Source organism: Terrapene carolina, unplaced genomic scaffold (genome assembly GCF_002925995.2).
Source record: "Terrapene carolina triunguis isolate 2854851 unplaced genomic scaffold, T_m_triunguis-2.0 Scaffold22, whole genome shotgun sequence".
Lineage (NCBI taxonomy): Eukaryota > Metazoa > Chordata > Testudines > Emydidae > Terrapene > Terrapene triunguis.
Genome location: NW_020664373.1, coordinates 20,447,982 through 20,462,165, shown reverse-complemented (window position 1 = coordinate 20,462,165; position 14,184 = coordinate 20,447,982). Strand labels below are relative to the sequence as shown.

The window sequence follows — 14,184 nt, the reverse complement described above, 5'->3', positions numbered from 1 at the left end:
CGTAGCTGCATGAAGTTTTTACAGCTCTTCAATTTCCTGAGCCTTGTCCCCTTAAAAACAAAAGGGCATAAAAGCCTACTTAAGTCAGCCAACATACCTAATCGCTTTAAAGACAATGACTGGCAATTAAAATTCGGAGAACTTTTTCCCTTCCTGGCTCAGGTGCAGGGTTTAAGAGTTTGGATTCCTCGTAAATTTCACGCTCCTGTCCCACCACCAGTACCGAAATCTTGAACGGTAAAAGTAATAACTAATGATATTAGATTAATTTGTACTGAGATCAGTTCTTTAAACTGAAGAAACTATCCAGTTCAGATAGTTTTAGGGACTCACGCTGCACACCCCAGGTCACATTCCTTAGTTCTACCTTAAATAATTCCCTCCTCTTTCATCCCAAACTGTTCCCTTTCTTTGAGTCCTTTACTTAGCAATAGCAGGTTCAATAGGTGGAGGGAGGAGGAGAGGCTGGAAGCTCCACCCTGTCTAGCCTGCAGCCTTCCCTCCCCCTGATGCCCTTAGCCCAGTAATGCTCGTTCCACCGCAGTGCTATTCACCGCCGCTTTCGTGTGTGTTAGCCCGGCTGAGCCTAGGACTCCGCTCCGTCCCCCTCTCTCTCTCGGAGTCGTCGAGCGATGAGGGAGCAACTCAAAGGGTGAGTTCAGAGCAGCTCCTCTCCCAGCCCATCCCCAGCCTTGGCTTGAAATTTTGCACTTGTGGCCGCGCTGTGCGTGGGAGAGCCGAGCTCCGGAAAGGTGAATGAAACTTGGGCAGGGATTTGGCACAGGGGGAGCCCCCAAGCGACTGCCCCCGTCCCAGCTGTTTCCTCCCGTTCCGGCTGCAGGTGCTTGTAGTTGTGGCGAATGGCAGGATTAACTCTTTCCCCTCCGGCGGCGGAGTTCCCCTGATTGGAGAGTTCCGTCTGTGGCAGGCACGCCGTAAGGGTGTTGGTTAAGGATTTTGATTTTCAGAGGGCTAGTAGCTCAGTAGTCTCCACGCCGCAGGCATCCCTCCATCCCTGTCGTTTTGCACTAAAAGAATGTTAAAGATCTGAAGCTTTGCTCGTGGACGTGCCTTTAACCCTGCAGCATAGATGTGCACGTAGAACAGAGGGGTAATGTTGTTAAAAACCTTGTTTAAAGACTGCAGAGGGAAGCTCTTCTACCTTTCATTCAGCATAGGAAAGGTCAACTTTCTGCCTGATTTCTCCTGGGAATTTGAACTGACATTTAATTCACTGCATTTTCTCATTTATGTGCCCTAAGTTTCAGGATAAATAGGTCTAGTTGGAACATGCAAGATATTTAACTCATAGCTACATAATACTAAAAGGCCGGGGGAACCCCCAGCAGTTAAACCGTAAAGCCAAGCCAGGAAGTCAGGGATGTGCTAGAGATATGATCAAACGGTTTGGGGGAAGCCAAAGCGGGATGACAGTTTGTATCGTTTCTTTTTCTTGTTGTTAATGTTTTACAGCTGAATGGAATACTATACTGTGTTGTTATACCCGCCTAGCTTTCTTACAGCTCAATTTAATCCATCTGCATACAGTGCATTTTATAACTTGGTTCATGAATGAACTTCCATAGGAATGTTTAAAATATGGACACCTAGGTGAGTGGTAGTTCTAGGTTATTGTATGTTTGGAAATAATGTTTCAGTGTAATAGTTTTTACTCTAGTTTATATTGTATATGTATTTTTTTTGTATACTGTGTGTGTGAAACATAATTTGTCTCTGTGATGTAGTTAGTATATGAGGCTCTCCTTTGAAGTGTGTTACTGCAAAACCTGCCCTCTCCTGGGATATATTCATTTTTCCAGCTCTCATTGCAAGCTTAAATTTGGCTGAGAACTGGTTTAGAGGCACATGCCTATGGAGTACTGAGCTGAGGAAACAAGAAACATAGTTATATAGAAGGTCAAAGACCTTCTACCACTAAGGAATTGGTTGCAGTCATCATTGTTTGATCCTGGATTCAACAAGACCCTGCAGTGAAATTGCTTTGGCAGAAGTGGAGGGGATAAGCTTTGAAAAGCAAATAGATCAATGGACAAGTAACAGCTGGAGGGGCTGGCTCACCAGCTTTAACAACTGAATGGTAATCTTTGCCAATGACACAGTGCACAAAATAAAATGCTGAACATCTAAAGGGAGAAAAAATAGTTACTATAAAATACTAAGCAGTTGATATGTGGCCCCATCTTACTGCTCAGTTTCAATATTAGCAGAAACTTTTAATATGTATGTGTGCCTCTCTTCAGTATTTTGATAATGTTGGGAAAAATTTTTTTTTTTTTTTTTTTTTTTTTTTTTAAGACATTGATCCCAGGATTAAAGAGAAATCATCACTGTGTGGATCCATGGACTCCAGATTTATAGTTGAAGACAAACAGTAATCCTTTGCAAATCACAAGAGAATTCTACCTTTTTACAGCACTGTTTTAGTTTTTTCACAGCGATTAGTTTCCTCCCTCTGGGAAGTAATGAAAGATATAAAAAGGTTCACAATGTTTTAAGCAATAAGTGAAACTGATTGCAAGGTAGTCTTATTTTGAGTGGCCAACAGTCTCTCTTCTTTAAATAAAGAACAAGTAGTTAAAGTTGCATTTTTAAAGGTTTAATGTTAGTTTTACAAAAGAAAAAACCCAACTCTGTCATATTTATTCTGGCTTTTTGACAGCAGCCATAAAGTTGTTGTAAGAATCTTGCGCTCTACTTGAAACCAAAAAGGTGAAAGGCAATATAAATTATATTGTAGTGCAGCACACTATAAAATAACTTACTTTGTAATTATTGGCTAATATGTGTTGCTGTTTCTTTATTGCCACCTGACAGAATTTGCTTCTCTCTCTCTTCTCTTGCACACACACACCTTACACCTGGTTAATAGTGCATTTTGAAGTAAAGGGAATGGTGGGAGGCTGGTGGAATTTGCTTTAATGTAGTCACAAATTAAGAGGAATGTAACAGTGTAGAGTGGGGTGCAGTTCCATACTCAAATTCTCTGCTGTGAAGCTTAGCAATGAATAAACATGGGAGACCAAATCTTTGAAATTTAAAACTGGCAGAATGAATAAAATCAAGAACAACTTAAAAAGGTTTAAAGATGATTTATGAAGGAGAATTTTTTCTATCCCTTTTGCTGCCATTGTTTTTCAAAGATAATACAAGCTGAAAAGGGGGCAAAGCCATTTATTTTTACTCAAACTGGGCATATTTTAATAGAGAACTGATAGTTTAGTTTATCATTCATCGCATCAGTTCAAGTTTTTATCATGCTGCTTTGTCATCTCTTCTGACAATAATCAGGGGTTCATCTTTGTACTCTTGGCAATGATAGAGAAGTTGTGTTGGTTATATGCAGATATAGGATGGCAAAGTGTTTTTGCAAAGTTCTCTATGCACCTGAATCCTATTCAGAAAAATCTTTCCTATCCCAGTGTTGTGTTACTCCTGATTTAAAAAAAAAAAATTAAGCAATTTTTTCATCTATCACCATCCCGTAAGGACTGAGTTGAGACTACCAAATTCATTTAATACAGGGATTCTCAAACAGGGGGTCAGGAGGTTATTACATGGGGGGTCACGAGCTGTCAGCCTCCACCCCAAACTCCACTTTGCCTCCAGCATTTATAATGGTGTTAAATATATAAACAAGTGTTTTTAATTGATAAGGGGAGTCGCACTCTGAGGCTTGCTATGTGAAAGGTGTCACCAGTACAATAGTTTGAGAACCACTGATTTAATAAGTCGCATCATATGTACAAAGATGGTGCTTTTATCCCACTGAACTATCTATGTATTTTAGTGTGCCAATCACCATCGCGCTGCTATCATCTGTTGTTCTTCCAGGCCTATCTTTATTCTTCTTTCCCCTTTTGCATCTTGATAAGCTAGAGAGGCATGAACCTGTAATGTTTCTCTGACTTTATAGGGTCTAGTTCCTAACCAGAGTTAGGAAATATGGCAAACATTTTTCAGCAGATCTGTTAAAGATGGTAGTGTTCCCAAGTGTCTTTGAGACAGCCTAGAATTGCTGAGCTGGCATTTCACTTCAGATGGTGTTCACAATACACACATACACACCCTCTCCCACAGCCAACCCCAAAGCTTACAATTAAATGGCCTTTGAAAATGGCAAAGAGGCTTATGAAGGATAGTCTCGATGGAATCTAACCTTTCCTTGAGCTGTACATGTGTTTGGAATTGTTGATAACTTTCTGTGCTGAAAATGTTCAGGAAGAGGCAACGCTTTTTAGTTAGAATGAAAAAGCTGCAGCCTTCTTGTGTTCTGCATGTAAAGTACCAGCAAAATCTGCCCTTATTCTTCACAGGCACTCAACCTTTACAGAGTTGGAATGCAGGGTTTCCTTAAAACACTGACTTTCATGCAAGAGTGAGAGGGATACCTCCAGTTCTAGAGTCCAGCTCTCACTGTCCTGTAAGATATGAGTTTGATAGTCTCAGCTGAATTGCCTGTGAATATAATAAAAACCTGATACACAGCATTCAGCCCAGTGGATAATCTTTGCTTAAGAGAAGGCAAAGAAATGAGCTACCATGGATACTGACTTGACATTCATCCCTATAGAAAGGGGTATTTCCTTCAATGTGGGATTGAGGTCAATGAAAGGGCAAATAGACGAGGGGGTTCATTTGCCCTGCAGATTTTAGCTTTGTGTAGTTCACTTGTGGATAAATGGAGAAAACCAATTTCTAGTAGAGGCTGTGCCCTTTTGCACTTGTATGCACAAAATGTGTAAATGACTATGCAGTGTTTATCAAAAATGCATAAAACCAGTGCTTGTGAATCGTGCCAGGGTGACAGCACTGGAGACTAAAGTGCTCTGCAGAGCAGTCTGAGACAACCAAACTCATTTCACTTGGAAAATTAGGTAGCTTATTTTAAAAGAGAAATACAGCTCTGATGCAATCAGTGGGTGAACTTTCTCCTAGTATTTCTATGAGATTTGACATACTGATCAATGGCACACTCACTATTCAAACACCCGAACACCACATGGAAGATGGCATTGTAGAAAATGAAGAGACGTGAAAGAATCTATGAATCTATGAATGATCGCTGTTTGTATAATAGGGATTTCTGGTTACAAGAAGAGTGGTCAGCAGTAGAGAGAAATTCCTCACACTGCCCCACATATATGTCTCAACCCTGATCTGGAGGAAACATCCCTATGTGATTCTTGACTTCTGTGCTAAGAATTCACAACAGGTTACCAGTTGCGGTCAAAACAGTGTTATGTAGATGTTGAACAGCCATCAGATGTAACAACTTCTGGTCACTTAACCTAGTTCTGTATCCATTTACCAAAGTCCTGAATCATGTAGTTTCTCAATGGTGTTCTTTTACACTGAGGCTTTTTTCCTCCCCAGAACTACTTCCTAGTAAGCAGAGGCTTTTTATAGCCAAAATTGCAATTAACATATTGATTCTCTAAAATATTTTTCAACTCTTATTCATTTTCTTTGCAAATGCAGTTTAGCTGTATCCAAGTTCACTGTAAGCAGCTAATGCTGTATTCTCACCCCATGTTTCCTATCTCTGTCACCCGTGGTAGGGAATACAGGAAATCTGATGAGTCTGAGACAGATCCATAGGTTTTCTTCAACTTTTATTCTGGGTTTCTTATTTTATGCTTTTAAAAAGCAAAACAAAACCCACAATCAATCTCAATTCAGCCTGTGTATTTGCAGTCATCAACTGTTGCTCTCTGCTGTGGTGTCAATGAGCAATGCAAGACCTTTGTGGTGTTCCCATCTCCTTCTCCCTCTTTCACTGTATACAATCTCTACCATTATAAAGGGAAGAGAGAGACTGAGGTCAATGAGGAATAGTTTTCTTTAAAATCTTGTATCCTTCTGGTGCATTCTATGCCTTATTTTTTTCTATTGTAATAGTCTGTGATCCCTCAACATTGGTCTTTGCTGTGACTTCACTGCAAAGCTTGGAAATCATTACAAACAAGAAGCACGTCAAAGAATGTTGAATGTAGAGTTCAGTCAGTAAAAGGTTCACTTGTGCCAACTAACCAACCCTCTCCTTTAAGTAGGAAACTAGACCAAATAGAAGGTATGTCATTCTAATTGTTTCACAAGAATCCCAGTACAGATTTTGCCCCTTCTTAGGTTAGATTGTTCTAGAGAGCACACATTGGTAAACAGGAAGGAGCAGCCTTCTCCAAAGCTTTGTCTCTAAGGCTTGGTCTACACTAACCCCCCAAATCGAACTAAGGTATGCAACTTCAGCTACATGAATAACGTAGCTGAAGTTCGAAGTACCTTAGTTCGAACTTACCTCGGTCCAGACGCAGCAGGCAGGCTCCCCTGTCGACTCCGCGGTACTCCTCTCGACGAGCAGGAGTACCGCAGTCGTCGACTCCGTGGTACTCCTCTCGCCGAGCAGGAGTACCGCAGTCGACGGCGAGCACTTCTGGGTTCGACTTATCGCGTCCAGACAAGACGCGATAAGTCGAACCCAGAAGTTCGATTGCCAGCTGCCGAACTAGCGGCTGGGTAGAGACGTACCCTAAGTCCATTGATGTTGATGGGAGCTTCTGCACTGACTTCACTGAGCTCTGGATCAGGTCCTGTCCTTCTTCCCATACTTTTTGTGCCAATCTGCAGGCAGAGGAGCAGTCCCCTTGCTCCTCAAATGCAGGGACTGCAGTTGTGATCAGCCTTCCTGGGGCACCTTGTGAAAGAGCTAGTCACAGTTGGGCTCTCACAAGTTTCAAAACTTTTCCTTTCACTTTCTTGCAGCCTCCCTTTAATATATCTGGAGACTACGTGACCAGTCCTCTACTGGCAGGAGAATAAACAAATGACTTTTCAATTTCAGATTTCTATCATAATGTTATATATGATCACATATTTTAGTATCTTCCAGTTTAAAAAATCATAAAATATATAACCTCAGGAGGCATAAATCATTGTTACACGCACTAACTCACACTTTAGTTTGGTGGTTTTCTCTCATGATACATGCTTGTTGGCATCACACTTTGTTGTAAAGCTAGCGGCTGCTTGATTCAATGCAGAGAATGTCCAATTTGCATTCTGGTCATACTGTGTATTCTGCAGGCTTTCAAAATCCCTTTTTAGTTGTTTTTTTGTGCTTTTCGAAGGCACTGCCTCTTGAAATTTGCGATGGACCTAGGGCAGGAGATGGAATTCCAGCTTGAATTCAAAGAAACAGAAATTGCAGCAACAACAACAGGAAAGAAAAAAAATCAATGTTTGGGATAGAACACATTGGGTTTAGAAGCAGTTTAAGCGGCTGCTGATTCAATAGAATTTAACATGGGTTTTTGGTACAACCATTTGAAATGGAATGTAGGACAGCAGTTGTAGCTGACCTCTCATCCACTAATTGAATAGTGAACACTTAAAATAGAGCAGGTCAAATCCTTCATACATTTCATTGAAAAACTGAAAAAAAAATTGACAAAACTGTTCATTAAATATTATTGTCATTTTTGAACAATTCTATATGGAGGAGAATAATAGGGTTGCTGTATTTAAAATAAAGTCCATTTTATAAATTAATCTAGTCTAATTAGAAATGGAACCCAAACCACTGAACCCCCATATTTTTGGGATTGTGCATAGTTTAGATGTAAATATTGCATATTGAGCCCATCACTAAATATAATGGGCCAAATTCATACCTAGTGTTACAAATAGACATATCGACCATTGGTCACACTTCCTGCTCTAATCCCCAAAGATGACATTGTGGCATTCTATACATCGTCGAGGTTTAGATGCTGCACTGCTCGTTATGTAATATGGTAGTAGGAGAAAGAAATTTAGCTTCAAAACTGATGGAAGAAAACCCACCTATCATAAAAAAAAAACTATGAATTTTTGTGATTTTGGCTGGGAAAAACTCCAACATCATTGCTATCACATACACATATATTCTGCTCTGTGAATAAACATTTAATCATTGAATTGTACAGCTACTAAATATGGATATCTATTTAAGGAAAGATCTGCAAAGAGAAGTGTCCGACTGTCTTAGGGAAAACTCTACCGTACATATTTCATTCTAAAACCTTCATATTTTTATGTTTTAGCCATGAGACACAAACGACCTGCTGGGATCATCCTAAAATGACTGAGCTGTACCAGTCTTTAGGTAAGAGAGATCTACTAATTTCCTGTAATTAAACTAATTGTTAAGACAATGATTTCCAAGGATATTCCCCTGGGTGTTATTCAGAAATTGAAGTTAAGTAAAGGTCAGACATATTCCAGGTCAATATGGGATCAAGATAAGATTTTCTTTCAAAGGAATATAAAGAAAATAATTAACTTTAAATTAAATATTATATTGAGTTTATTTGTAATGCAGGTACCTCTTGCAGATTGTTTGCCAAGAAATTCTGGGGCAAATAAATAAATAAACCCAAGCTCTTATACCACCTCATCTATTTTTAAAAAGGCTAAATTAAAATCAAGCCAAGTTGCTGTTAATTTTGACTTCGTGCTGGTTGGAAGCCAGTGGAAACCATTTGCCAATCTGCGTTACCACTACATTCTTTTCACAGTGTTTTCAATACTTGGAACGCCTGGTAGCTGTCATGATGTCCTTGTGAGCATACAAAATAGTTGCCTATTATGACTTCAGGGTTTTTTTAAGCAGTTTTGGATTTTATTAACAGGTGCACAGCTATGTGATGTAATGGACTTATCCATACCCCACTGTGGGGCCACCTTGGTTGCAACTTCAAGCTTTCTTCTGATTTTAATTGCCACTGCTCATATACAATAGAAGGCACAGTCAAAAATAAATTATTTTCTTTTTTAAAAAAATCATCAATATTTCTCCCCTTATACAAATAAATCACTAGTAAAGAACACAGGAATTAAGTGAGGTGTAATAATCTAGACACTTTATTATTTTACAACATGCAGCATTTTATAATTTGCAAATAATGTAAAAATAGAGCTGTGAATGTCAAAAGAGAGATAATGTATAAATTAAGGCTAACTGAGGGCAAAAGCCAAACAAGTATTCTCTGGCCATATAGATATAACTTAATGCATTCATTTGCCTCCTTTATATTTCCATTGTAAAAGTGAATGGTTTCCCATGTTAGTTCCCAATGTTGTATCTGAGATGCAAATACCATTTAGTGATTCATAGATTCTAGGACTGGAAGGGACCTCGAGAGGTCATTGAATCCAGTCCCCTGCCCACATGGCAGGACCAAATGATGGATGGTTCTCTACAGTATTTTGGGTATATCAGAACCATATGTGACCTATCCAGACTATAATCTGGAAATCGCATGAAATTTTTGATGCTGTTGCTGGTCAGGTCCGAAATACCGTGATACACCTCTACCCCGATATAACGCAACCCGATATAACACAGTAAAGCAGCGCTCCAGGGGGGCGGGGCTGCGTGCTCCAGTGGATCAAAGCAAGTTTGATATAACGCAGTTTCACCTATAATGCGGTAAGATTTTTTTGGCTCCTGAGGACAGCATTATATCGGGGTAGAGGTGTATTTCTCATGGTATTTACTGCAATTGAACTAAGTTTCTGTTGAAAAACAAGTGAACAGGTACAGGAAAATGAGGGAGAAAAAAATTCTGTTTGAGGTCAGTTCAAGGATCAAATCAGTATCTAATACAATTTTCTCATCACTGTGAATGTTACCTGAATATCAAGTGTTCAAGGAATTTTTTACTTCTTGTGGTATAAAGGGAGAAACCATTTAGACAGTTCTTCTTTTCACTTCCATTTTATTCAAGGAGATTTTTCCTACAGTGGCCATTTTTTCTTTTTCCTTTTAAAGAACTATATTCAAGAAAAGTGTGTGTGAGAGAGGGAGACATTTGAGGTATGTCTGAAATGGCAGTTTTCTTCTTGGCCAACATTTTTATTTCTCTTTGGGATGGGATAAAAATGGTGATTACTGGTACCTACATATGCCAAGATCCATAAATGTATTTTGGAGCCTAAATACATTTTGAAATCAATGCAAGTTAGTAGCCTAAATACGTTTGTGGATCTGGGCCATAGATTTTAGCTGTGAATGTGTAGTATGCGTTTTTGCAAACTGGGCGTTGGCATATGGGAACAAGATGAGGATGAAGTGTTTCTTTGTGCATCACCATATAGAGTCAAACTCTGACAACATTACTGCTGAGTAACCTGCAGACTTTTGTTTTGGAATTGGGTATAATCAGCCCAGCCTAACTCTCATATAAATTGCATAATAGCAGCATAACCCATTTACTCTTGAGCAGAACCCTTAATGTGTTTTTAGTGCTCTGCTTTGCCTCAGGTCAAAACTGGTAATACTGTGATGTTTGAAGTCTTTTGCAGACTTCAGTAATATTTTATGTGAAAAGATATTATTAAAGCAGATTTTGCATTGTACACTTGTTAGTTCCTATTATTCCCCCACATCAGATTCTAAATTTTGTTTCTTGTTCATGTGAAGGAGTTTTACTGAAGAGCTTTAGTTGTCATGTTGCAGATTATCTGGCTTTGTAGAAGTACAGTAACATACATGGTTTCACAAGCCAGGTACACGCAATGCAATATGCAAGGCCAAGCCCATCAGCTATATCAGTCTTCCTTCCCATTTTTCAAATTCCTGCCACTAGCCTGCAGGGAATAATCTTTCTGAATGATATAACTCTTTGTACATCACAAAATATTGACAGATGGGATGCCTTTCTATAAAGTTAGCACATTTTTCCATAGCTTCTAGTACATCATAACTTGTGAGGCAATCCTCTTGTGTAATTTACATCCTTACAAATTACTGAGAGCTTATTTTTTTCCAGTGACTAAGGAAAATAAAGATTACAACACCACACCTGAGGGGAAGCTAGCTTTCCTCCTACTCTTTTTTCCCTGCAGTAACAGCGGACTTCCAGGTAAAATAGGGAGTGGGTTTCTGTGTCGTTCCCCCCCCATCACCCTCCATCAGCTCCAGTTCATCCAGTTCACGCACCTGGAAGTTACTGGATTGAACTTTGATCCATGAATTGAATTCCAAGTACCAAAAATAATTTCCCATAGCATTTTTCTAGTATGGCTGAAGATTTTCTGTTCTGATCAGGTTTTTGGTGTTTATGAAAATAAAGATAAATCAAGCAACCTTTCATTCAGTTTAGATTTAATAAGATAATTATTTTACTCTAACAGAAGAACATGCTATTGTCATAAAGTATCAGACCACTGGTCCATCTAGTCAAGTATCCTGTCTCTAACAGTGGCTGCTTCAGAGGAAGGCAAAAGAAGGCCAAAGTATGCAATTATATAATAATCTGTCTTTAGGGGAAGTTTCTTCCTAGACCCCTCAGGCTGATGCCCTGACGCAATAGAATGTATAGTGATAACTGTAACATTTGTTTTGGATTTTAACAAGTGTTTAAGAAATTACATACTTTTCTCATTGGTTGTTCTTTATTATAAAGTTTTTCCTTTTGAACTGTTATTAAAAAGTGCTTTCCACTGCAGTGTTTTTCTTATTAATTAAACAATTAGCATATTGTACCATAGAGATATTGCTTACAATTATTTATTTTGGTTTCTATTAAATGCCTGTTCCTGGCTCTAAACATGCTATTTTTTCACCCTTCATATAAAGTTACCACGTGCCATAAGCACTCCATCACTGCTGAATGGCTTTTTTGTTTGTTCCGTAATCACATTAAAGTGTCAGTAAGGAGCTGGAATAATGACCTCAGCTGCATCACTTAATTTACCTACTAGGTGTTGATCCTCTGGTTATGTAAATGAAGTATATGACAAAAGCAAATACTGTAATGGAAAAAGGTAGTAAAAATTAGTGATGTGTGAACTTCAGAAGGTTTAGAGTTTTGATTCAGGTTCACGTCTCACTGTTTGGATTCATATTACAGTAGACACTGCCTGCACCCATCTCCAATCTACACCCTCTCCAGTATTCCAGTCATTGCTCCAATTGCTTTCCGTTCCAACGGTGAACCTGCAATAAATTCACTTCTTCACCATTGTAATCCTCTTCTGCATTTTCCCTGACTCCGATTTCCCCACCTCTCTCAATATCTTAACGGTCCCAGGGCATCACTGCAATCAAATTTTGCACACTTGTAGAGGTGTTACCTATTTACATTCTGTGTCCCAGAGAAAGCAAGAAGTTTAATTCCCACTTCCCAAAGTGTGAGAGAAAATAAATATTGAATAAATTCTCTCAGATTATCCTTTCTATTGTCAACATTCATCTAAAAGCAGCCTTTCCTCTTGAGGATGATCATAGAATCATAGACTTTAAGGTCAGAAGGGACCATTATGATCGTCTAGTCTGACCTCCAACACAACACAGGCCACAGAGTCTCACCCACCCACTCCTGTATCAAACCCCTAACCTATGTCTGAGCCATTGAAGTCCTTAAATCGTGGTTTAAAGACTTCAAGGTGCAGAGACTCCTCCAACAAGTGACCCGTGCCCCACGCTGCAGAGGAAGGCGAAAAAACCCCAGGGCCTCTGCCAATCTGCCCTGGAGGAAAATTCCTTCCCGACCCTAAATATGACGATCAGTTAAACCCTGAGCATGTGGGCAAGACTCACCAGCCAGACACCCAGGAAAGAATTCTCTGTAGTAACTCAGATCCCACCCCATTTAACATTCCATCACAGGCCATTGGGCATATTTACTGGTAATAGTCAAACATCAAGTAATTGCCAAAATTAGGCTATCCCATCATACCATCCCCTTCATAAACTTATCAAGCTTAGTCTTGAAGCCAGATATGTCTTTTACCCCCACTGCTCCCCTTGGAAGGCTGTTCTAGAACTTCACTCCTCTGATGGTTAGAAACCTTCGCCTAATTTCAAGTCTAAACTTCCTGATGGCCAGTTTATATCCATTTGTTCTTGTGTCCACATTGGTACTGAGCTTAAATAATTCCTCTCCCTCCCTGGTATTTATCCTTCTGATATATTTATAGAGAGCAATCATATTTCCCCTCAGCCTTCTTTTGGTTAGGCTAAACAAGCCAAGCTCTTTGAGTCTCCTTTCATAAGTCAGGTTTTCCATTCCTTGGATCATCATAGTAGCCCTTCTCTGTACTTGTTCCAGTTTGAATTCATCCTTCTTAAACATGTGAGACCAGAACTGCACACAATATTCTAGATAAGGTCTCACCAGTGCCTTATATAACGGGACTAACACCTCCTTATCTCTACTGGAAATACCTCGCCTGATGCATCCCAGGACCACATTAGCTTTTTTCACAGCCATATCACATTGGTGGCTCATAGTCATCCTGTGATCAACCAATACTCCGAGGTCCTCCTTCTCCTCTGTTACTTCCAACTGATGTGTCCCCAGCTTATAACAAACATTCTTGTTGTTAATCCCTAAATGCATGACCTTGCACTTTTCACTATTAAATTTTATCCTATTACTTTTACTCCAGTTTACAATGTCATCCAGATCTTCCTGTATGATATCACAGTCCTTCTCTGTATTGGCAATATCGCCCAGCTTTGTGTCATCCGCAAACTTTATTAGCACATTCCCACTTTTTGTGCCAAGGTCAGTAATAAAAAGATTAAATAAGATTAGTCCCAAAATCGATCCCTGAGGAACTCCACTAGTACCCTCCCTCCAGCCTGACAGTTCACTTTTCAGTATAACCCGTTGTAGTCTCCCCTTTAACCAGTTCCTTATCCACCTTTCAGTTTTCATATTGATCCCCATCTTTTCCAATTTAGCTAATAATTCCCTATGTGGAACCGTATCAAATGCCTTACTGAAATCGAGGCAAATTAGATCCACTGTGTTTCCTTTGTCTAAAAGATCAGTTACCTTCTCAAAGAAGGAGATCAGGTTGGTTTGGCACAATCTACCTTTTGTAAAACCGTGTTGTATTTTGTCGCAATTACCATTGACCTCAATGTCCTTAACTACTTTCTCCTTCAAAAAACTTTCCAAGACCTTGCATAGTACAGATGTCAAACTAACAGGCCGGTAGTTACCCAAATCACTTCTTTTTCCTTTCTGAAAAATAGGAACTATGTTAGCAATTCTCCAGTCATACGGTACAACACCTGAGTTTACAGATTCATTAAAAATTCTTGCTAATGGGCTTGCAATTTCATGTGCCAGTTCCTTTAATATTCTTGGATGAAGATTATCTGGGCCCCCC

The 14,184-nt window shown here is 39.4% G+C and overlaps 1 protein-coding gene across 3 annotated transcripts in view; it reads left to right on the top strand.

Moving 5' to 3' along the window:
* The window catches only part of LOC112125929 (dystrophin-like), a 1,989,526-nt gene that overhangs the window by 1,886,552 nt on the left and 88,790 nt on the right, over window positions 1-14,184 (top strand). For 2 of the 3 annotated variants that reach the window (XM_026648914.1, XM_026648910.1), the window contains exons 1-2: window positions 521-652; window positions 8,100-8,161. In XM_026648914.1, coding sequence (XP_026504699.1) covers window positions 633-652; window positions 8,100-8,161 — 82 coding nt within the window. In that variant the 5' untranslated portion in view covers window positions 521-632. Of the gene's footprint in view, window positions 1-520; window positions 653-8,099; window positions 8,162-14,184 lie in introns of those variants that run through there. The other variant, XM_026648920.1, reaches the window with a different exon arrangement.